A 23,420-nucleotide genomic window follows, 5' to 3' on the forward strand; every position below is an offset into this window, starting at 1 on the left:
CTCACCGGCCAAGCTTGGACAGTGGCTGAACTACAAGTGAGCAATCAGCCTCTGTCATTGTCACTGCCTGGCGGTAACCTGAAGGTCAGGTACAGAGCAGAACCAGATATGACCTTTGGGGACACAACACACTTGTGTCCCCCAGACCCCGGCTTGCTTCATCCAAAATGATCACATCTGACCCCTGGGCAGGAAGGGCCATCCCTGTTGGCCATGGAGAAAATGGGACCACAGCCAGCAAAGGCCGCACCACACCTTCACCATCAGAGACGTATGCCATCATTTCCACGGGATGGAATAGGGGCTTGTGCTGGGAAGGCCAACATTCCCCAAACAGGCTTTCTCGGCTGCAAGGCTCCAAACAGAGCTCCTGGCAGAGAAAGACAGGGGCATGCGGTGTTAGCCCCTTGCTGTTCAAGGTGGAGTCCCAGAACTATGGCCTCAGGTCCTCAGAGCTTGCTGGCCACAGGCATCGGGACTGCCCCAGGCCCTCTGTACCAGAGCCCGCATTTTAAAGGGCTCCCAGGGAACCACTACTCTGAGCCAGGGGCCCACAACCCTGCTGCACATGAAACCCTGGGGAGCCTCTGAAAAGCACACTGCAGGGCCCCCTGGACAACAGGCTCCGGGGGTTTCCAAGTGCTTCCAAGGCCCAGACACCTGCAGGCTCTTCGCACACAGGAGCAATGCAGTCCTGGCCGGGGCAGCACACCTGTGGGGCGGCTGAAACCCTGGAGGCCAATCGGCACCTGTGGCCCCTAGTCCTAGCATAGCTGACACTTCTGAGCAAGGATGTGCTTGCAGTCTTTGGCACATGCCACCCCCACACCCCTTTCAGCAAGAAAAGCCCAGAGCCATGAGCTTTAGCAAAAATGTTTAATCTCTCCTTAATGTTTGTATTTACAAGTACTAAATCTGAACAGTAAAATAGGAAATGACCGTGTATTTACACAATCTGTGGGCTGAGCGCCCCTTCAGCCACTCTGCTCCTGGGAGAGGCAGTGGCAGGGGCGGCTCAGGCCGCCAAGTGATTGCTCTTCTTTTGGGTGGGGGCCCTGTGGCGGTAAAGGACAGCTAATTGTGGGCTTCATCTTAAAAATATCTCTCTGTAAATATATCTATTCTAGCGTGTGTAGCACCAACATGAGCCATCACATCCAGAACTGGGAGAAGAACCAGGGCGGAGGCTCTCAGCAAGGTCAGACCAGGGAGGGGGGAACATCTAGGGCCCTCCATCTTGGGGTGACCCTGGCTGCTCCGCCCTGGGTCAGGGAGTGCAGGGCAAGCTCGAGGTATATTGAGAGGCCGGGCTCCCAGACCAAGGCATGAGCTGTCCCTGGGCACTCCTGAGACAAGAGTGGGGAAGGTTGGAAGGGACAGCCGGAGGCAGGACAGGCCATAGCAGCAGTGCCTGGCGGGGGGGGGGGGGGGGGGGGGGGGCGCGGTGTCCCTGCACAGCACTCTGTGCTGCAGCCCAGACTCCCTGGATCTGGGCCTGCACAGGGGCCTTCATTGCAGAGTAGCACTCCATCTCCAGGCTCCTGCCAGCCCCCCCCCCTCAGGCCAGTGCCAGAGCTCGGGGTCAGAGCCCCTGGCAGGACAATGCTTGGGAGGTGGTGGTGCAGTGCCTGGGCCCAGCGCCTGGGGTGCTACAGAGGTTGGAGGACCGAGAGCCACTGACAAGAACTCAGAACCTAACTCCAAGATCTGGCGGGAAGGGAGGTGCGGGACCTGCTGCACTGAGCAGACAGCAGGCTTAGAATCAGCTTGATCAGCTCATATGTAAACAGATATTGCTAAAGTGCTTGCGCCTGACAGGTGTGCGCTATTAGGTGGGCCTCCCCTCCCCCTCCCCCTCCCCAGGAGCAGCCTCGGGAGGTGAGCGCGGGGCTGTCTGCAGGCGGGAGGCCTCCGGACGAAGGGTTGGAACTGGATTCTGAAGAGGGCCGAGCAGGGAACTGGAAGAACAGGGCTTCCACTGGAAGCCAGCATCCAGGGAAGACTTTGGAGGAAATGAGGCCCACAGCCAGGCACAGCCAGGCAGCATCAGAGAGGAGCAGGGTGCACCTGGGACTGGAATCCAGGCCAGAGCAGTGGCCACCAAAAAGCAAGCTTAATCTCTGACAGGCCTCAGCTCTGCCCCCACGCCGGCCCAGGGACGAGCCCACGCGGGCTGCACGAGTGTCAGAGGGGCTGCCTGGGCTCCAGCTCCTCATCCACGGCGGCGGGAGACCGAGCCTGCTCATTACCCACGGAGCGGGTGAGGGGGAACCGTTTTCCCCGGTCCCAGTCAGGTTCTCAGGTTCCCCGCTGCTTCCCCACGCAAGGGGCCGCCCTTAACCCATCTCAGAGGTGTGCGGCCTGGCCCATGCAGCTTAGCGGGGTCCTCAAGATGACGCTGGCCACAGTTAGCTGTCCCTTAAAGTCCATGGGAATCTTTAGTACCGTCAAAAAAGTGAACTTGAAGAGGGGGGCCGCTTGTCTGCTTTCACAAGTGACTAATTAAAAAACATTTTAAAAAGTGTCTAACATCTCTAGTATTCAACACTTGCAGTTTTAAAAAGATCAAGTCAGACTTAACGCTAGCACAGTCATGCAGGAACTCACAGCCCCTCGCCCTGGAAGCTGGGGGTGGGGTGGGGGTGGGGCGCCAAGAGAAGTTCTCTCCTTTATACATCAAAACAAACAAACAAAAAAAAAAACAGGACAAACCACAGGTCGAGGGGTGGAGGCCTGGAGTGTTCCACTCAGGGAATCTGGCCACTTGCTTCACGACCATTTGGTATTGCTTTCCCACTGCCTTAATTTTCTTATTCTAAATTGTTTGTAAAATTTCTCCTCCTCCAGTCAGCTATACAGGACCCCACTGGGGCTGGAGACTGAGGCTAGAGCCACATATATATATATACATATATATATATATATATACACACACACACACATATATATACTAATGTACAGGGTTTTAGTTAAAAATTTGTTCTCTCTTGCTTACTGAAGGCAGGGTGGACAGAGCCAACCACCAGGCCCTCTGGTCACTGTGTCCTGCTCCCAGCCAGGCCAGAGTATGACCCAGGACCCTGCCATGTTCCTGGCCGGCTCTGCCATGATCCTGGCCACCCCAACAGAGTGCAGCAGGATTTCTTTGTTCCCCCTAAAGAACAAAAAATAGCCCCAGACGTCCCATTGCGTGTGAGGGGCCAGCATGCTGCCGAGATGCCAGGCTGGAAGCCGCTGGAGGTGGATGTGGAGAGAGGGGGAGACAGATGCAGGGAGGGAATCGGACAGTCGGGCTGCTCCCAGGAGCTCCATGCTGGAGAGCTTGCCCAGAGCGGATGCAGTGGAGGAATAAATAATGGGAATGTGTGCTCATGACTGGAGCTCCAGACCCCAGTGGCCCCCAGAGGCACAGCCCTGAGGACACACAAGGAGTCGCTGAGTCCTTCTGGAATTCACCTGGGAGCGGGGAGCGCTGCCTTCCTGCAGCCCCTCCACAGGAGGGAGCTGGGCCTCTCTCTGGGCGAGGTGCTCCTGCCTCCACCGCAGAGCACGCGGTGAATCGGAGGATGGTGGTGTGGTGCAGCAGCAAGCGTGAGGGTGGCAGGTGGGTGGCAACAGTCCAGACTGACTTCGGCTCACCTGGGCCAGGCCTGGCATTCAGCCTTCCCAGGCTGCCAGACAGGCCTCAGCCCTTATACTCTGCCAGGGAAGCCGAGAAGGTTGACCCCCTCCAGCCCCTCTTCCTGGCCCTTCTGGCCTCGCCAGCCTGGCTTCGAGGAGACAACCAGACGGGCATCCCTCCTCCCAGAGGGCCCAGCCTTACTCTCCAGGTCTTCAACAGTCTCCGGCGTCTCCAAGGTCTCCAGCTGCAACTGGAATCCACCTGCCCTGTGGCCAGCAGCTTTGGGCACGGAGGGTGCTGCAGGCACCGTCTCACCCACACCAGTAAGAACCAGGACCCCCAGCCAGGGGGAAGAGAGGCGGGGAGGACGCTGGCCCGCACGCCTGCCCCGAGCACACAGGCACTCGGCACACGTGGGGGAAGGCTGCCTCCAGGGACCTCCCAGCTTTGGCTGTTGTTGGAGGCCACCCTGCGGCCCTCTCACTAATCTCCCGTTGGGCAGTGGTGGTGGGTGGCTCAGCTGCTCAGGGCCATCGTGTCCACCACCTGCTCCAGCTTGCTCCGGAGCCGCTGCCGGCGAGCCTGCTCGTCCTTCTCCAGGGCCATCAGGATCTGCAGGGGCAGGCAGGGTGTTAGTGAGCCTGGCGGGCTCGCTGGGCTCACATGGGACCACCTCATAGAAGCCTGGAGGGTTACACTCACTAAGCAAGTGGCATGGCTGGGGCTGGCAGGGCTCTGCAGCAGATACCTAATCCCATCCCTTCCACCACTGTGAGCGGAGGAACCTGGACCTCCAGGTCATTGGTACGAAGACTGAGTCCCCCTGCCCCCTGGTCACTATTCCTACACTCGACCCCCAAAACACCAGCCCCAAACAGGGCTCTGGTCACAGCCAGCCCTTCATGTCCCCTTGGTGCAGTTCCCCACCTGGCCACCGGGGACACGGACATGCCGCCACCCGCTGGAGGCCCTCCCTGCAAGGCAACTCAGCCTGTTGCGAGCCCCAGGAAGCAGGAGCACCCTCAGCCTGACAGCACGTCGCCTTCCACCACCTGTTTCTCTGGCCCCTTACAGTGCAGCTCCGCAGAGAACCTCTAGCTTCTTTGCTCTCCCTCATGAGCCTGAGGAGGGCAGGCTTTAGTCTCCAACCCCCAGGTGGGTTGCCCAGGATCTGCTGCTTATCCTTCTCAGCCCAGGACATCTGCCCAACCTTACTTCCGAATACCTAGCCCCAGCTCTGAGTCTCAGCCTGTCCTCTTTCTGCTCTGGACTCACCTCTAGGGCCATCTTGCGGCTGCCGACGCCCACACGCTAACCCTGGAGCCTGAGTCTCTCCCGAGTCCCAGCTCCACCTCAAACTTAAATAAAAATCCAAGGCGGATTCCTTGGACTTTGCCACCTCCCGTAGCTCATTCCACCTTGAGTTTGGAGTCACACCCCATAGCCAGTCTGATCAGCAAGTCCTGATCCCTTCCACCATGGCCCAGCCCTTACATGGTCCCTGACTCGCCCTCCCTCTGGGCACCCGACAGTCAGATCACAGCTCTGTCTCCAAACCCTGATGGCCTCTCTCACAAGAAAGCCAAGCTCCCCAAGGCCTGCACACCCAGCGACAGACCCCTTGCCTCAGCCTGGCCTACCGCTCTCCCTCCTCCTCTCAGCCTCCTAGCCTCCATGGCCCTGTAGCCAGGCCCACTCTGGCCTCAGGGCCTTAGCAATGGCCATGCCCATCCTGCCTCTCCGGCCCTATGTGCCCCAACCAATTCAGCCCACGAGTCAGTCCTTCCCCAGGAAGCCCGAGCTCTGTGAAGCAGATGACAAGGAGACCTGCTGCAGGCTCACTCCAGGTCAGCAGAAAATGCTAAAGGAGGAAGGCTCCGGAGATGCTGCCCAGGCCCATCCACCTTGTAATGCAAGCAGGTCAAACTCGCGGCCTGCGTGCCTCATTTATTTAGGGAGGCATGCGGCCCACCAGCTGCGAGTTTGACATGCTTGTTGTAATGGGCCCTTGGAGAACAGTCATTCACCAAACCATGTTCTCCACTTCAGGAAGCCACTGCAATCTGCTCCCCTGCTCCTCCAAGCCCCCATGCCCAGAAGCATGCTCCCTGGCCTGCTGCAGCACAGCCGGACCCTGCCAGGCCTGATGGGCAATCAAACAGCACTGTATCCCCGCCTCAGCACGTGAGGTGGCTAATGGGCAAGCAGATCAGAGGAGGCAGGCACTGGATGCGGTTGGCAGAAGGGTCCTGGGGAGGGAGCCCTGCTTGGCAAGGCCTGGTGAAGGGCTGAGCAGGTGGTGTGAAGCAGGCGAACTTGGGCAAGGCTGGTGTGCTCACCTCATCCTTGTACTTGGTGATGTAGGAGTAGATCTCATGCAAGGCGCTCATGCTGTTGAACTGGCTCAGGTGTAGTCGCGACTGCTCAGCCAAGTATGCACTCATGTCCTGGTCGCTGATGGCAGGCATCTTGGCAATATCAGCATAGTACCTGCAGGCAGATGGCAGGCTGGTACATGAGCTGGATCCCAGCCCTCGGCTACCACCCACCCCCTGCACACTCGCCGCACCTCTCCACCCAGCTCTTATAGTTGGGGATGTCCTTGGCGTAGAGCAGTTTGTTGGAAGGCGAATCCTTGCCCAGCTTGTGCTCAGAGGTGGAGCAGGAGTCCATGAAGGTCTGGGCCACCACCGACAGGCAGGCATCCGTGATGCTGCTCTTGTGGATGTCGAACACAAACTGTGGGTTCTTGATCACGTTCACCCAGAAGCGCAGGGGCAGGCTGCGTGGGCAGGTCAGATGCATGGTCAGTACCCCTCCCAGCCGACCTGGCTCTGACTTTCAGTGACCATGGATTTCCATGCAGATGGGAAAACTGAGGCCTAGAGAGGGGCGAGGATTCTCAGGAAGTGAGAGCTGTCACCTGCCACCCACACTCCGGGAGGACAGTCCTCCACATGGCCACAGGCTTACACATGCACTCACACACGATCACAAGCCTGCTTCTGCCCAGGAAGGGCTCCAGGGGACATCCCACAGACATTTGACCTCTGTGCCCAAAATGCCACCCCTAAAACAGCCATCAACTGGGCTACTTGTGGCTGTTTAAATTGAAATAAACAAAGTTAAAAATTAGAAACTCAGCTGCAGAAGTCATACATCAAATGCTCAGTAGCCACACGGGGCCGATAAAACCACCACTCTGGATCTAGAACATTCTGTCATTGCAGAGAATTCTCCTGGATGGTGCAGACCAGACAATGCTCCTTCCCTGGTGCCCATGGAACCCCTCCAAGGCCCATAGGCCGCACAGGCCAAGCCCAAGGCCCAGGGCTGCATCCAGGCTTGGGAAGTAGCAGCATGTGGAGACCAGAGTGCTGGGAGGGAAAGGCTACCAGGGATCGGGGGGGAAGAGGCCAGAGGCCCAGGAGCTTCTCTGAGATGGGCCAGATGCTGCGGGCCACATGCTCAGGCTCAGGGAGACAAAAGCCAGACTGAGGAGTGGGTGCTGGGGGTGGAGTGCTGACTACCTGAGGGGGTGAAAGTCCCAAAGTGTTTGCTGTCACTACCACTGTTGTCCTCATCACTGCCAATGGCTGGCACAGGCCTGGTCCACCAACTTCATTTCTCACACAAAGCCCACACTCACACCCTTGCACAGAGCCATGTGTGCATACATGCAGGTTCCACAGCAAAGGGGCTCCTCCGAGCTAAAGCAGAGGCCATGCCCAGTCCCAGAGCCTGGGGGGCAGTGGATGGCCCTCAGATGGGTGAATCGGGAAGGCCCACATGAAGAAGGTCTGACCATAGTAGGGAGAGAGCAAACCTGGGCCAGCCTTTCCCTTCACCCATCAGAACAGGGTACCCAGAGGACAGGCCTCTTGCAGCTGCTCAGTCCTGCCTCCCTGGCTGTGCCCCACCTGCCCAACTGCCAATCCCACTCCAAAGGTACCAGTTGCTCTTCCAGGTGTGGCGCACATCTGAGTCGTGTATCTGGTGCTGATCAGCCTGCTCGTCCAAGAAGTCGAACATATACTTGATGGCCAGTGGCAGGGCCGAGCCCCGGTGTGCCGTGCTAAAGATGGTCTCAAACAGGTCATCCACAAACTTCTGCAGCGTGCCCTGCAGGCAGGCAAAGGCACAGAGCTCCAGGGCACCACTGGCAGCCCCTCAGCTCCTCGGTGACCTGAAGCTGGCTGTGCTGCGCCCACGTCCCCACCACCTGCCCATCCAGGCCTACCTTGGTGGCCAGCAACCGCGTCAGGTAGATCTCTGAGACCATCTTGCTGCCACGGTCACCCTCCCGCTGGTCCAAGTGGTCGTGGTTCTTCACCAGGTGCCACAGCTTGGTGCCGCTCTCCAGGTCAGGTGTGATCATGGGTGTGCGTGAGCGCAGGCTGTCGGGGCTGCTGGCTGTGCGTAGCATGCTCTCTGCAGGCACCACACAGTCAGCTGGCAGGCCCACTGCATCCAGCACCCACACCCTGCCCTGGCCCTGGCTGGGCAGCCTCAGGCTAGAAGCTCCTCTGTCTGAGCCTCAGTTTCCACTTCTGAAAACTAGGGGCCTCAGCCCCCGCTCCCTGGGTTGTGAGGGACAGAGGATGACAAGTTGTATATGGGTATGTGCTATAGGGGAAAGGTGAAGCCTCCAAACTGAGGGAAAGGCTGTGTCCAGGTGACAGGCCGTGATGTGGCCCCTTCCAACCTTTGTATGGCCCTGCTGCAGAGGGGCCCAGGGTAGGCGTGCCATCCAGGCCAGTGAACCCTGCCCACTGCCCTACCCGACCTCTCACCATATCTGCTCAGGGACTTAGTGAAGGTGGATGAGTTGGAGATGTTGTAGGCAGACGTCTGTTTGGGCACCAGAGCCACTGAGGACCCATCCGTCACCTGTGGGCAGAGGGCCGGGAGACTCATGACCCACTGCTGGGAGCTGTGGTGACACCTCCAGTCCTTCCCGGTGCTGTGCTGGAGGCCAGTCACCTCACCACTCTTGAGTCTCAGTCAGGTGGCAGGCCCACTGCACCCAGCACCTGCCCTTTCCCACCGCAAAGGGGCTCCTCTGAGCTGGAGCAGAGGCCATGCCCAGACCAAGAGCACGGGAAGCAGTGGATGCCCCTCAGACGGGTGAGTGGCGAAGGGCCACGTGAAGAGGGCCTGACCATAGCAGGGAGAGAGCAAACCCAGGCCAGCCTTTGGTACACCTCCAGATGGGCCCAGTGGTGGGTCTGGGAAGGTAATACATGTGACCCGTGTCCCTCTTTTTGCCAACATCTGCCGCCCATGCACAACCAGGGGCTGGACACCAGCTTCCGCACTGCCCTGGAGCCTGAGGAGAGGTTGAGCCATGGCCAGAGGGTGGGAGGTGCAGGGTCACCTGATAATGAGCCAGAGTATTCAGCCTCTTCCAGTCGTTGTCAATCTTGGTGGTGACATCCTCATCCTGCAGGATGATTCGCGCCATACGGCCCTGGCGCCACTCTGAAGAGAGGAAAACAGTGAGGGGCGGGGCCACAGGCAGGTGCCTCATTTCCCCCTTTCCTTGGTCTCCCTCTCAGCCCAGGAGCACCGGTGTTCCAGGTGCCCTTAGTGCAGAGCCTCCTCCCTTCCTCCCTCCCAGCAGCTTGCAGCCTGGCTCAGAGCAGGAAGCATGTGCCCCCAGCGGCAGCTGTCCCGCCCCAGATAGCCGACCCCCACGTAACACCTGCCTTTGAGCTCTAGGAAGCTCTTCCAACTCCTCAGCCTGGCATTGAAGGCCTCCATGTTGGTGCCCCCACCTCTCCAGCCACATCCACGGTGTGACTCCCCATTCCCAGGCCTGCTGCTCCTCCTCTGCCACCCCTCTCAGCTCTGTGGGTACCCCTACATGCCCAGCTCATGAGCCACACAGTGCCACTCCCTGCCCCAGCTCCGATGGCCCACCCTCCTCCTCCAGTAAGTGGGAACCCCAATCCCTGACTCTTACCTGGACAAGGTGGCCCTCTAAGTGTACTCCCTGATTCCATCCTCCACCCCACCTGCCTCCACCCTGCCCTGCCCACATCCAGAGCCATTGGAATTACATCCCTTCCCGCAAGCCCTCAACACCCCTCCACGGCCTCCAGCACCCTCCACCAGCAGCCAGTGCCTGGCCTGGAACAAGAGGCCCTGCTTGGACTTCTCCAGCCCTTAAACCCAACCCCTGGCACTGCCCCACTCCTTGCACACCTGGGAGGCCACCTTGGCAGGCCCACTGCTCAGAACCTCAGTACGGCCACACTGCCAAATAGCATGGAGCCCCTCCCTCACTCACCCAGGTCCATGTCCCCAGTCTTGGGCCGCTGGGAGTAAGGCACACCCTTGTACACAGCGTCCAGCAGCTTCTCCTTGACCTGTGTCACTGTGTCGCAGTTTAGTCCCTTCACTGGCACCTCAGGTGCGTTCTCGTTCTCAGGGTTCACACAGTTCAGGGTCTGGGGGCAAGGAGGGGTGCAGCATCAGCACTCACCTCTCAGGGAGTAGGCTGGTGGGAGAGCATGGGTGGGGGTCAGGGCAGGACGCTGGGCCTGCGCTCACCAGCATCTTGTAGTCGATCTGCTGCCGGATCAGCTTGTCCTCACTCAGGGAGTAGCGCGCCTCACCCGTGATAGCGTCGATGGGGCCCTTCTCCATCTGCTGCTTGATGGCGCAGTACAGCATAAACAGAGGCTCCCCTGCGCACTCCTGTGGCAGCAGGCAAGTGGGCAGTCAGGCTGCAGCCAGGACCCCAGGGGCTTCCACCCCTGCCCACCTGCCCCCACCCTTCCAGTGCCTCTGCACCACTCCCGCAAGGAGAAATCAGCAACCTTTTCAAATTCTTCTAAGAAGGCGCGTAGAACCCTGGTTCTAGAGCCCAACAAAGACTGTGCAAGAGAATAAGTTAAACAGACCCGCTGCCCCTATGAATGTTGACGTGAAAACCCCAACGCAACCTTAGCAAAGAGTGTCACGAGTACATGAGAAAACGTGATGTGGCCACGTGTGCTTCATACCAAGGAAGACTAAAGCCCTGAGTCTCCCCAGCTTAGGCCTCAGCGGGTCCACTGCCCCAGTCCCTAGCCAATGCCCTAGCACCCCACTTGCTGGAGCCTGAAGTGCCAACACTGCATTCTGGACCCCCATGGACCACAACATGGGCAGAGCCTGTGCCATAGATCACTAGGTATGACCTTGATTTGTTGGCTACCAGGGGCCCTCCTGGCTGGGACCCCGCCACTGCAGGTAGAGGGCTGCCTAGCTCCGTTACTCGCGAGGTGCGGATGCACCGACACAGGGCAGTTCACCAGCACTGAGGGGCACGAAGTCAGAGCCACGGTGCTGTGGGGCGGCCTCTGGCATTCTGTGAAGGTCTGCTCTGCTCCCACCCCGACCACTGCCCCCAGCTACCACATTGTAGTCACGAAAGCTGTCTCCTGCTCTTCCAACCACCTAGTGTCCCACCTCAGGGCCTTGGCACTGCTGTCCCTACAGCCAGCAATCTCTCCTCAGGTCTTCACTGGCCCTTCTGACTCCACCCAATCTGCCTTCTCAGAACAGCTCCCCCAGGCCAAAGCTGCTGGCCCTCACCATCAGGGCCCTGCTACAACCTCCGGCTTCTGTTGCTCTCTTTGAGGCCCTCTCCCAGCTGGAGTGGAAGCTGCCTGAGGGCCAAAGCACAGCCAGCTCACCCACATTACAGCCCAACACCTAGCACGGAGCCTGTGTATGCCTGGGGTTCCAGACACTGCTGGACAACAAATGCCATGAGTGAAAAGAGCTGTCAAAGGAAGAGGCTCATGTCCTTACAGCAAAGTGAAGACAGTCAACGTCAGAGCTCATCAGTCCTGTCTGTCCTAGGCTGGCCCTGACTGCAAGAGCCACACCTCAAGAGGCCTGACTTGCTGTGCCCTTTGCACAGGTAAGGCCCGAGTGTGGGCACAGGCTCCGGTATCGCCTTGGCCCCCAGTGGATGCAGTTCAGGAGTGTGCTCTAAGAAGGCAGCACACTGGCCTACCCCATCCACTCCGTCACCACACAAGCAGCAGCTCTGCCCCATAACCAGGCGCTCTGGGCACCTTGTTAGCATCTGCAATAATTAAAGAAACAGCCCTAGACTCCCCGACATGTCTATCTCTGAAATTATGTTTCATTTGCAAACTTGACTTCATTAAGTCAGTAGGGAAGGAGGTAAGAATGGGTGCAGATTAGGATGCACTGCAATTAATAGCTGCCTCTTCCTGCAAACCCCATCTGAAGAGAGTGGCTGTGGGACAGACCAAGCACCCGCCCAAAGGCTCCCCTGCTTGCACTGTGCAGAAGAAAGGGGTATTTTTAAAAGTCAGAAGGAAGAAGTTATTGGCCCAGGGTTACACAGTGAATATGGGGAAGCCAGGATTCTAACCCAGATCCATGTACCTCTAAAGTGCCTAGTCCTCAAATGCCAAGTGTCCTCAGAGGGCGCAGGTTGAGCAGGCTATCTATTCCTGGCCCAGCCAGCAGGCTCCCCAGTGCTGGCTCCAACCACTCTTGCAAAACCTGCTCAGACGGGGCAAAGTCGGAATGGAAGATCTAAGGCTAGGAGACAGGAAGGCCCAGAACTCAAGGACCCATCTAGTCCTACCCTCCTTGGGCCTCAGTTTCCTATAAAGTGAGGGAAAAGGATGTCCTCAAATGCCTCCCAGCCCCAGCTCTGAACATGCAGAAATACCAATGAATTTTCAAGTACAAAGATAATACAAATATATTCTATTCTATAAATGATGTTAGGACAAGTGTTTCTCCACTTCAGAGTGGGGAGGGGGAATCAAGTGCGAGCCTCGCTCACAGAGTACACAAATAAAAATCATTTCTATGAACAACATAGGAGCTATACAAAATGGAAACTTTGTATTTAAAAAAAAAAAACACCCTGTATAAACTACTGGAAGAAATAACCCTAAAAAAACAATTAAGGATTTAAAAAAAAAAGACATTAATAAAATAAAAGTGGCCAATCAAACAAAAAGATGCCCAAGTTATTAGAGAAATAATAATTAAAGCAACAAGCTGGCAAAGAAAAAAAAAAAAAAAAAGCTGATAAAATAGTTATTATCCAAGGCCTGGGTAAGATTCTCAAACACTAAATCGGTGCAACCCTTCTTTGCAGGACAACTTGGCAGCATATATTCCAATAAAAAATGAACATGCCTGATCACCTACAATCATCGTTCTGGATATCCACTTAAGCATTAACGTGGCAAGCAATGATCACTGGATCAGCATGCTGGCCGCAGTGCAGGCCACGGAGAGGAAAAACGCAAGCTCTCCCACCACCTCCAGCAGCGCAACACTCACACTGAGAACATTATGCAACTGTTAACAAGAAAGAAAACCACCTGCAAAGGCGGCCACCACACCTCTGTCCGAGGAGGGGAGTACAGTGCAGTGTGAAACGTATGGTCCTAAAACGAAAAGAACCTATAGTGAAGAAAAGGCACAACACTAGGGTTTCTTCTTATATATGCTATTTATAGATATCTGCTTCACAGTTCAGAAACTAGCGTGGAGGACACACATCAAAACACTGATGGTGGTTACCCCAGAACTGGGAGGACGGCTCAGCACTTTCACTCACTCTGTGCTGTTTAGGTATGCTAAAATGAACAGGGGTTACTTTCCTAATTCATTTTTTGTTTGTTTCTTAAAGACAGTAAAGAATGACAGGGATTGGGGTGTTTAAAAATGGCACACTAAAAAGAAATGAACTTTCAAGCCATGGGAAGACATGGAGGAACCTCAAGTGCATATTACTACCTGAAAGAAGAGTGAAAAGGCTACATACTGTATGATTCCAACTGCAGGACATTCTGGAAAAGGCAAAACTGTGGAGACAGGAAAGTATCAGTGGCTGCCAGGTGAACAGGTGGAGCACAAGCATCTTCAGGGCAGTGAAACTACTAATACTGCAATGGTGGGTACAAGTCACTACCATTTGTCCAAACCCAAATGCGCAGCACCCAGGGGGAACCCTCACATGAACTATGGACTTTGGGGGATGTTATTTCAACTTAGGTTCATTGATTGTAACCAACGCACCACTCCGGTGGAGGATGTAATAATGGGGAGGCTGTAAGAGGGCACGTGATACATGGGAAATCTCTGTAACTTCTGCTTGATTTCGCTGTGAAACTAAAATTGTTCTAAAAACGTCTAGCAAGTCAAAGTATGGACCAATGGAGAAAAAAGCTGTTATCATGAGAATTATTTATTTATTTATATGAGATGGAGATGTAAACTAACCTTACCTTTGTGATAATCATTTCCCAATATATGTAAATCAAACCCTTATGTTGCATACCTTAAACTTATACAGTGATGTATGTGAATTATTTCTTACTAAAACTGAAAAAAGAAATAATACAGTGCATTCATCCCTCAGTACTCACGGTGACTGGTTCCAGGACTTCCCCCATAGCAAACTTAAGTCCCTTATATAAAGTGGCATAGTATCTGCACATAATCTACAGACATCCTCCCACTTACTTTAAATAACCTCCAGATTACTTATAATACCTAATACAATGTCAATGCTGTGGAAATAGTTTTATACTGTATTGTTTAGGGAATAATGACAAGAAAAAAGTCTGTACCTAGTCCAATGTATATATAACCATCATAGGCCTAACTACATAGTAACACGTCAGTAACAATGTAACATCTATTTTCCTGAATATTTTTGATCTGTGGTTGGTTGAATCCATGGATATAGAACCTGCAGACACAGAGGAGTGACGGTATACATTAAAAAAAACAAAAACAGTTGTGGCACAAAGTCAGTGGCCAGCTAATGTAGACAGGAGGAGCCTGAGCCAGTGTCGGGTACCCCTCCTGCAGATCCACATGGCTCTGGGCCAGTTCCTCCTGCCCAGCACCCCACACATCCATATCATGAGGGGGCAAACATGATTTGTGAGAAGGGGGGTGCTCTGAGCAGATCGAAGCACACCTTGGCCCTGCTCAGCTTCTTCAATGGAACCCTATAAGGGTGGGCCAGTCAGCTTGGCCTGTAGCTTCCAACACTGCCTTCCTGCTCCCTTGGCCAGGCCCGGCCTCCTCTCCCCCTATCCGCAACCCGACCCGACCCGACCCTCCATGAAGTGGCCCCCACCTTCGAGCCCACAACACCCAGTTTCCTGATAGCAGCACCCACTCAACCGCTCTGCCTTCAACCCTCTGCGCCGGCCCCACTTGCCTACTTCCTGCAGCCTGACCCTCCACCAGGCCTCAGACTGGATTTGTCAAGCTGGGACCCCTTTCTCCGCCTGTGGAGACTCAGGAGCAGACGGGTCGATGAAGCTAAGGCAGCTCGGACCCAGTGGCTCGTGTCCTCTAAACTTTGCTTCTCCTGATTCCAGAGTGCAATTCAATGAGCAAGTAAATACATCACCGTCTCACCGAATTTTATAGGAAATGAACAACTTTTCATTACTGGCTCCCAGCTCAGCATAACAAGAACCCCAGCATTTACTGGACACTCTCCACAGGCCTAGATCTTCCCAGATGAGCCCTGCCCAGCCTGTCTTCCCTGTCCACACAGTACCTCACCCCCACCTCAGAGCTGTCGCTCCCTCTGCCTTGCTAAGCAACTCCTTCCCTTCCTCAAACCTCACCCACCCCTTGACATCTGCCCCCTTTTCACGTGTCCCGATTCCTATTTACCCTCTCTCCCCAGCCAGGCAGGACTCTGCTCTGGGCACCTCTACGCCACCAGGGCCAGGGCCCAACAGCATTCTGAGTGAAGGGCTGAAGGCCCCCTTGGGTGTCCCCGATTCAGTAAGGACACAGGAAACAAGAGGTCCTCGGCTAAGAAGCAATCACGGGAATATTCAGGCCACTAGGCTCCACTGCCCATCATGCTGGCCGTCCGCAGAGCGTCTACAGAGGTCAGAGAAATGAGCGGAAGCACGAATGAACATACAGCCTGGGCCTGGCGTGGGGCTCACTGTCCCCTCCTCCTGAGTGTGTCTGCCAAGCCTTCAGATTTCAAGGGAAAGCAAATGCCTGGGTCTGAGCTATCTCCCACTCTCTATGTGCAGCCCACACGGGATCCACCTGGACCCACGTCTGGCCTGGGCTGCTGTTTGTGGTCTCTGCCTCCACCCCTTCTGAGGATGGCCACAGGTCAGGGCCTGTCTTCTAGGGATGGGGGGCTCTCCCAAGCCTGAACAGGGGCTTGTCTGTGCAACTTCTCCCCACAACGGGAGCCATCAGCAGGCCCCAGGTGTCTCCCCAGGCTGGCCCAGCACTGGGTGCTAGACACATGGACTCCCCTGCCAGGTTGTCCCCCCTCATCCTTAGCTCCAAGCTATGGGTATAGTGCAGAGACCTGGGCCTGTATTCAAACTCCAGCTCAGCTGCACGCAGGCTGTGAGGCCCAAGACAGCTTGCCTCATAGCTGGGGTGTCCACTCCTGCCTAGGTAGCTGGTTGAGGCCTGGACAGCCTCATAGAGACAGGAGAGGGGCCAATGGGTGCATGTCCTGCGGGAGTCCACTCTGAGCCACTCTGGGCTGAGACTGTGCATCTCTGGCCTCCTCTTTTCCTCACACCCATTCATCTGTTCTCAGACCCTCTTGTTGTTCTCTCCTCCCAGCCCACCTACCTTGAGGAATTTGTACAAAAGGAAGGTGAACCAGTTGGTCAGCATCTTCTCTGCTACTGACTCAGTCCTGGAGACAAACAGAGGCAGGGTGACATAACTCCTACTACCAGGCCCACACAATATGCCCACTCGCACCCTCACCCCTTCCTATAGCACTAAAGGCACTCACAGCTGGGGAGCTGTGGTGGAGACCCCAGTCCTCAGCCCCAGAGGAGGCCTCTGAGCATGACTCAGGCCCGGCACTGATGGTCCCAGAGTGGAGACCCATGCCCAACACACCTGGTCCCCACTACTAATGAATAAAAAAACAAAAACAGTTGTGGCCAGAGGAAGCCGGAGCTTCCCCCAGAACCGCCACAGTAACACCCCTGGCCGAGCACCCAGCAGGCCTTGGTGTCTAAAGGTGGGAGGTGTGGGCTCACCGCCGCAACAGCAGCTTGGGGTGGTTCTTGCTCTCGAGGTTCTTCTCAATGAGGTCAGACAGCAGCTGCTTGAGCACACCCGTGGCATACTCCATCTCGCCCTGCAGAGCTGTCATGATGAGTGAGGCCACATTCCCACGGTCGCGCATGGAGAAGCTGCGTTGGGCCTCCAGCGTGCGGATAAAGGTCAGCAGGAAGTGCTTCTTGGTCAGCAGCTGCCCAAACAGTGTCAATGATTTCTCCACATTGGCCTGTACCTGGATGGACAGGAGCCTGCTCAGACCCACAGCAGGGTACCCAGTACTGTCCCGGGGGGAAGGGAGGGGGGGCGCGGGCAGGGAAGAGGCCTTCTGGGCAGGACAGGGCCAGAGGGCAGGGCAAGGCCACAGAGCAGGCCTCAGAGGCAGGTGACACCCTGACAGGTGTCCAGGCCTCCACAGTCCTCAGCAGAATGGATGTAGCCTGGCAGCTGCCTGAGATACCCACCCAGGCAGAGACCCAGACATACCAGCATTAGTGAGTGGTGTAGAATGAGGGCCTGTTCCTGCCACTATTTAGCAGGTTGGAGGGAGCCCAACCCAACACCCCATCTGAACATCCATGTTTTCACTCTGCTCTTGCCACAACCATCAACCCAGAAACCACCCTCCCCACTTCATGGAAGATGCCTGAAGTCCAGTGGAGGAAGAGGCTGATTAGGGCCACATGGCAGGGAGGTGTGAAAAAGAGGTGGGATAGGGCATGGCTGGCTCTCTTATGTGTACCAAGCCTTGTCAGGCAGGAGGTTCTCTCCTACTGGGCTGTGCCAGAGGCACCAGTAACACCTGGCTCCCAGCCCAGGCAGACGGATGGCAGGCCCCAAGAAGAACACACAGTCACAGCTATGAAAGCAGCTGGACTAGCACAGCAGATAGCAACATCAGGAGAGAGACCTGACAGAGGACACAGAGCTCCCAACATGCAGCAATCCCAGGGAACGCCTGAGCCCAAGCCAGAGTGACAGGAAACCTTCCAGGTTCAGTCTAAGAGGAAACATCCCACCAATGGAACCGCACAGGTGAGCAGGCCCCCAACATGCAAGGTGTGCAGAGAAGGGATGCCCTCGGCTAGAGAACACGACAGAGCTGATCTGCAGAGCCCTGGCTATTCCCAGCTAGGAACTGGGCTCCTGGCCTGCCATGGAGGCCCCTAAAGATGTGTTGTGCCAACAGCCAGGACTCCGACATCTTCAGAGAAAAGCCCAGCTCTGATGGCCTCCATGCTCTCTTGGTCACGTGCTCCTGCCCCAAACAGCCACAAGAATTTCAGCTGGGCACTCACACCTCCCAGCATACATGGGCTGGGCTCCTGCCCAGTGAAGCTTGGCATTCAGAACCACCCAGGAGACAGACCAGGTGAGCTGTAGGGTATGTGAGACAGACTAAAGGGCTCCACAAAACAAAGGCGGCCCCAAGGAGCCCAGTCACTGGGGTGGGTTGCTGGGTTGTGACTCTCCCACCCCAGACCCCTTCCTGACCTTCCTCCTTGCTTCCCAGCTCCCCTTCCTGCAGGCTCAAGCCATCCATCAGGACCCTCCAGCTGCCTACCAGCACCCCAGGAGCCCCTCGGGTGGATGCGGGTGAGCCCTGGCCAGCAGCCCACCTCCATCTCCTTGAGCACTGGGTGGTCCTCAATTCCGGGGAAGAGCACCCGCATGGCATACGTCCTGTAGTCGAGGAAGGGGATGCCAGCACCATCCAGGTCATTGGTCAGCTCGTGGATGTCCGTCTGCAGCTCTGCAAAGGCTATGGCCAGACCAGGAATCAAGGCAGGTGCCCCACTGGCCTCCAGGCTCCCCGACCCCCACTCAGGACCAGGCTTAAACCCTAGCTCTGCTGCTCACTGGTGGAGTGACCTTAGGAAACTACTGCACCTGCCTATGCCTCAGTTTCCCTAGTCCTAACACAGGGATAAAATCCCTTTGTTTCTCTGAGTCGTCACAGGATTAGCCAAGATGAGAGCAGAGAAGGTACTGGACAAGGCCCAGGCCCCGAGGGGTACTCCCAACATGCAGCAATACTAGGGAACGCCTGGGCCCAAGACAGGCGTTCACCCCTCATACCGCACACTGGCATGTGGGGGTGGAGTAATAATGCATGTCAGCTCTTTGCCACCTGAGAGGGCACCCACCGCCCACCCTGGTTCCCCTGGACTCAGCCGCCTGGAAAGAGAAGGGGTATGTCCAGATGAGGGAGATGGTGGGCAGCAGAGGTGCCAGGACCCAGGGGCTGTGCAAGCCCCCCAGCCCTCCACACTGACAACCACCAAATGCACAGCTCAGGCCTGCAGGCTGCTACACTGCCCGCCCACCCCAGGCGGCTCAGCCTCTCTCAGAAACAAGGCAGGCAGGTGCCGGCCCTGACGGAAATATTCCAGAGGTGTGAGGCATTGACCCTGCAGCAGCCCTAGGAATGAGCTATCTGATCAGGAGATAGAGGAGTGCCTGGCGGGCTCTGGGCAACAGCTGGCAAGTTTAACTGAGAGCTGGGCCTTCAACTCCTCAGGACTGGGCATCTGGTTATCTCTACCTGGCTGCCCTGGAGTGCCCGCCAGCTGTTGCACCTACACACGCTGGCAGATTAAGGCTTCATGCACACCCACCTCAGTGGGCAGCCGTCCTTGCCCCAGTAGAGGTTCCCGCCTGCAGAACTCTGCTCTGGTCCCTGCACACCTGCTTATGTCCCATCAGTGGCAGGCAGGTTTGTCAGGGAGTGAGGAGGCTCCCAGGACTGGCAGGGTACTCGGCAAAGGGATACCTTGGTCCCATTCAAGTTAACAACCTGATGACAGGCTCATTATGACCCTGAGGCCCTTAGGCCCACCCTACCACTTAGCTCCTTTTCTTCATTCAAAATTAGGAACACTGCTAGTATTTGCCTTCTAGAACTGTGAGCATTCACTAATCAATATCAGCAAAATGCTATGATTGTGCCTAGCTCCTCACAAACATCCAATGACTGGTGATTATCACCAGTGCTGCTGTTCACCCCTCATAACAGCCCCAGACTCCTAGATATTGCTCAGAGACATGCACAGAGCCCGAGACCATGAGTGGGTAGGGGCTGGCCTGTTGCTGGGGCCCTAGCCCTGAGGAAGCCGGACATTATGGTAGCTGAACCTAACCCTCAAGTGACCACTGTGCAGACCATCGCCCATAGCCCCAGCCCCACTTCCCTGCTGCCAGTACTCAGTCCCACCCACCCAGCTAGCAGCATTGCCCTCAACTCTGCCAGGTATGAGCCATGGCACCTCGGGCACACTGGCCTTCCTGTGAAACATCAGGAAGTGACAGGCAGACCGTGGGGATGCACTCTGTTCCAGCTTGCTGACCCGCTAGCCCACTGCTCACCCAATTCTGACATCTATGGCCTCTGCCTCCAGAACCCACCCCATTCTCTGGACCACCTTCACCTGCCCTTGGGGTCCACCCACTTTCCATCAGGGGCTTCAGGGTCACAGGCTTGGGGAACACGTGACCAGGTGTGACATCAGGAATTGGCTGGAGTTGGGCACAGCAGGGAAGCTAAGCTCACCCACTATGGCCATCTTGTCACCACAGGGAGCGAGGAGCCCCAAGATGAAGGGATTCCTGACAGGCTTACATTCCGGAAGCCAGCATACTCTGCACTTTCCCTGATTTCTGCCATTCACACCCCAGGGTCAAGACGTACACATGCCCATCCTCAGAAGACTATAGCCTGACTCCCTGAGAAAGGGCTCCTCAAGGACTAAGGCTACCCCAGGCCAGGGTCTGCATGTGCTAAGGGGTAAAGAAAAGGCCCCACTCAGCACGATGCTTGGCCACAGGCATGGAGCCACCACGCTAGCATGAGCATGCATGCAGCACTGCCCTGCAGGCTCTGCACAGGCCATCTGGACACTCATAGCGCCCAGTGAAGTGGGCATTGGCACTACGCCCATCCTACAGAGAAGGAACCGAGACACCCACGATTATGTCTGTCCAAGGTTCTACAGCCAAGATGGGCTCAGATGGCTAGAGTCTGCATTATAAGCAGCACCCCACAGAAGCCATACCTGCCCCAAGGCCCTAAGGCCCCAAGGCCCCAGGCCCCAGTGAGGCCCCTGCCTGCCTCACTGGGAACAAGCCCAGCACAGTGAGGCCATCAAGAATGTTGCAAACTGAGTCTAGTTGGCAGGCAGACAGCCCCTGGCTCAAAGGTAGCAGCACCCCAGCATGCCCCATATCCCTGGAATCCCTCATGTTTCTCTGCCCATAGCTCCAACAGACCTTCCTTGCATTCGAGGGCCACACGGGACTCCAGGTTGTCCATCTGGAGCTGCAGCCGCTTGAGGGTGCGGTCAGCATCGCGAGACTTGCGCTTGTAGGCAATGAGCACCACCACGATGACAAGCAGCAGGAGGCCCCCACCCCCGCCGATACCCACGATGGCAGGCAGGGTCAGCAGGCTGTCTGAGTACATCTGCAGCATGCCCGGAGAAAACTCGAAGCCACCAGCCCGAACCTGGAGGTGAGGGTGCAGGCTGTTCAGAAGGTGACATGCCCACTCACAGCTCCTGGGCCCACACACTCAAGATCCCCACAGCATCTGCCCCTGGCCTGGACTGCTCAGTGGGGATGGGGGCACTGGGGACCCAGGGTAGGTACCAGGCCACCCGGCGTACATGGATTGGATGAGGGCCAAGTTAGGGCTTGCCTGGGGCTGGGCTCAGTCACAGAGTTGGGGTTGTCATAGGTGGGACTACGTCAGCAGGTCAAAGACAGGAGGGACCCAGTAGACCAGAGCCAGGGCTGAGGCACAGATCTCTGGCCTATGGACATACCGTGACCTTGTGCTGCCCCGTGAGGTTGGGTGACTCGCAGAGGAGCTGTGTCTCCGACACTGTGAGGATGCAGGGCGTGGAGCCGATGAGCACCGTGTAGTTGAGCCTTGAGTTGCCAGGTGCAGGTGGTAAGAGATTCCGGCCCTGGAGGTGGAAGGTGGGGATGAGCTAGAGCCCCATTGGCCCTTGCCTCACCTGCACCCCCACTCCTGCCCACTGAGTGAGACCCACCTTGAGGATGAGTGGGGAGCCAGGCTTTAGCTCCAGGAGGCCTGTGGGGCTAAGTGGCTCCAGCACGGGGTCGGGAAAGTAGAGGAAGGAGGAGGAGTTGAGCACAAGCAGGGCACGCACGTCATCCATAACAAAGCCCAGCTCTTCAGGCCGCTCCCCCAGCTCGGGCGGGCTGCGGGAAGGGTTGTCCACCGATGGGGCCCGGCACACCATGGTGGTGTCGTTGTACACCAGGCAGTTCTGGGGACACAGGAGCGAGGACACTGGGCCAGCTGCTCTGCGCAGGGAGCCTGGCCCTCGCAGGGCCAAGGGGCTGCCGCCACATATGCACACCCAGAGGCCGGGAATGGCTTCTTTCCCTGGGGCCTCCAAGTACAGCAACTGCCAAGGTAGCTTGGACTGCACGAGGAGGGGGAGGGGTACAGGAAGGGGCAAGGACTCACGTTCTCCCTCTCGACACCTCCGTACTTGGCCCGGATGCGGGGTTCTCGGACAGTGGCCAGGTTGGTGCCTGTGACTGTTAGAAGGGTCCCTCCACTAGAAGATGAGGGGATGAGGGAATGAGGGGTCATGGGGTGAAGCTCTCTATCCCAGCCCAGCACAAACAGGTGGGTCCAGACACACTACCCAGCTTCCCAGAAGACATACGCAGGTTACAATCTTTCAGCACCAGAATTCAGATTAAATCAACCACATCTGAGGACAGGGATCCATTATCCTGAGAGCTGTGGCTGGAACATCTTTATTCTTTGTTCTTTTTTTTTTTTTAAAGAGTGTAACATCAGAGTTTAGAGAAATTTTTGTGTAACACAATTTTCCAGGTTGCTGCATCTAGAGCAGGGGAGTGACCAAAGTCTTAAACTTTGCTATTTCTACTCCCACCCACAGAGACAGACCCGGGCAGCATATGAAGGGTGTGGCCACACCCTGCCCAGCTCTGCACAAGGCACCACCACTGTAAGGAAACCACCAGAAATTCAACTGGTCCCTCCAAACAAAAAATTTGGTGGCAGGACCACACAGGGAAGAGGAAGAGGAGAAACCAGTGCAAGAGCTCCATCCTCACAGCATCACAAGGGACAGAGGGGATCACTGGGGCTCAGGGCAGGCTGGGGCAGCCCCACCTGTTGATGCTCCACTCGGGATCAATCTTCAGGATGGTGGGGTCCTCGGTATAGTTGTACTTCACCTCAGGGTTGGTAAGCTGAGCACGGTTGATGTTGATGACAATGGGGGCGCTGCCAGGGCTCTGCCCGGGGGGTGTCAGACACCGGATCTCCCGGGAATTCCTCCTGGAGGGGCCCCATGGGACAGTGAGGATGTGGGTGCTACAGCTCACCTCCCAGGTGGGCTAAGCTTCTAGGTTCCATTGAAAACAGGCATGTGGGCAAGTTACTCCCCAGGCCTTACCTACCCAGTTGTAAAACGGGGCACACCAGGACCTGAGGACTGTTACAGCCACTTTCCCATTAGCCCCTCCAAGGGGTCAGGCGCTTATCTGCCTATCTTGGACCCCATCCTGGCCCTCTCCTTCCAAACTGCCCTGCTTGATATTCGAGGCCCTATCTGACCGGCCCACCAGCTAAGGGGCAATCCTGACTCATTCCCCAGGTGACCCAGCCATGCCCATGCCCAGACTTGAGAGCCCAGCCTGGGCAGGCACCACA

The 23,420-nt window shown here is 56.5% G+C and overlaps 1 protein-coding gene across 1 annotated transcript in view; it reads right to left on the minus strand.

The window, feature by feature from the left end:
* Positions 1-862: 862 nt before the first annotated feature.
* PLXNA1 (plexin A1) overlaps positions 863-23,420 on the minus strand; it is a 54,037-nt gene continuing 31,479 nt past the window's right edge. Inside the window, exons 16-32 of the mRNA XM_080686911.1 lie at positions 22,878-23,045; positions 22,197-22,290; positions 21,754-21,993; positions 21,523-21,666; positions 20,969-21,203; positions 18,322-18,464; positions 16,681-16,937; positions 16,259-16,325; positions 10,178-10,324; positions 9,915-10,074; positions 9,000-9,103; positions 8,416-8,512; positions 7,863-8,053; positions 7,575-7,744; positions 6,192-6,404; positions 5,962-6,112; positions 863-4,234 (exon numbers count right to left, since the gene is read on the minus strand). Of these exons, the coding sequence (XP_080543037.1) occupies positions 4,139-4,234; positions 5,962-6,112; positions 6,192-6,404; positions 7,575-7,744; positions 7,863-8,053; positions 8,416-8,512; positions 9,000-9,103; positions 9,915-10,074; positions 10,178-10,324; positions 16,259-16,325; positions 16,681-16,937; positions 18,322-18,464; positions 20,969-21,203; positions 21,523-21,666; positions 21,754-21,993; positions 22,197-22,290; positions 22,878-23,045 (2,677 nt within the window). The 3' untranslated portion in view covers positions 863-4,138. The remainder of the gene's footprint in view (positions 4,235-5,961; positions 6,113-6,191; positions 6,405-7,574; positions 7,745-7,862; positions 8,054-8,415; positions 8,513-8,999; positions 9,104-9,914; positions 10,075-10,177; positions 10,325-16,258; positions 16,326-16,680; positions 16,938-18,321; positions 18,465-20,968; positions 21,204-21,522; positions 21,667-21,753; positions 21,994-22,196; positions 22,291-22,877; positions 23,046-23,420) is intronic.

This window comes from Plecotus auritus, assembly GCF_963455305.1.
Source record: "Plecotus auritus genome assembly, chromosome: 8".
NCBI lineage: Eukaryota > Metazoa > Chordata > Mammalia > Chiroptera > Vespertilionidae > Plecotus > Plecotus auritus.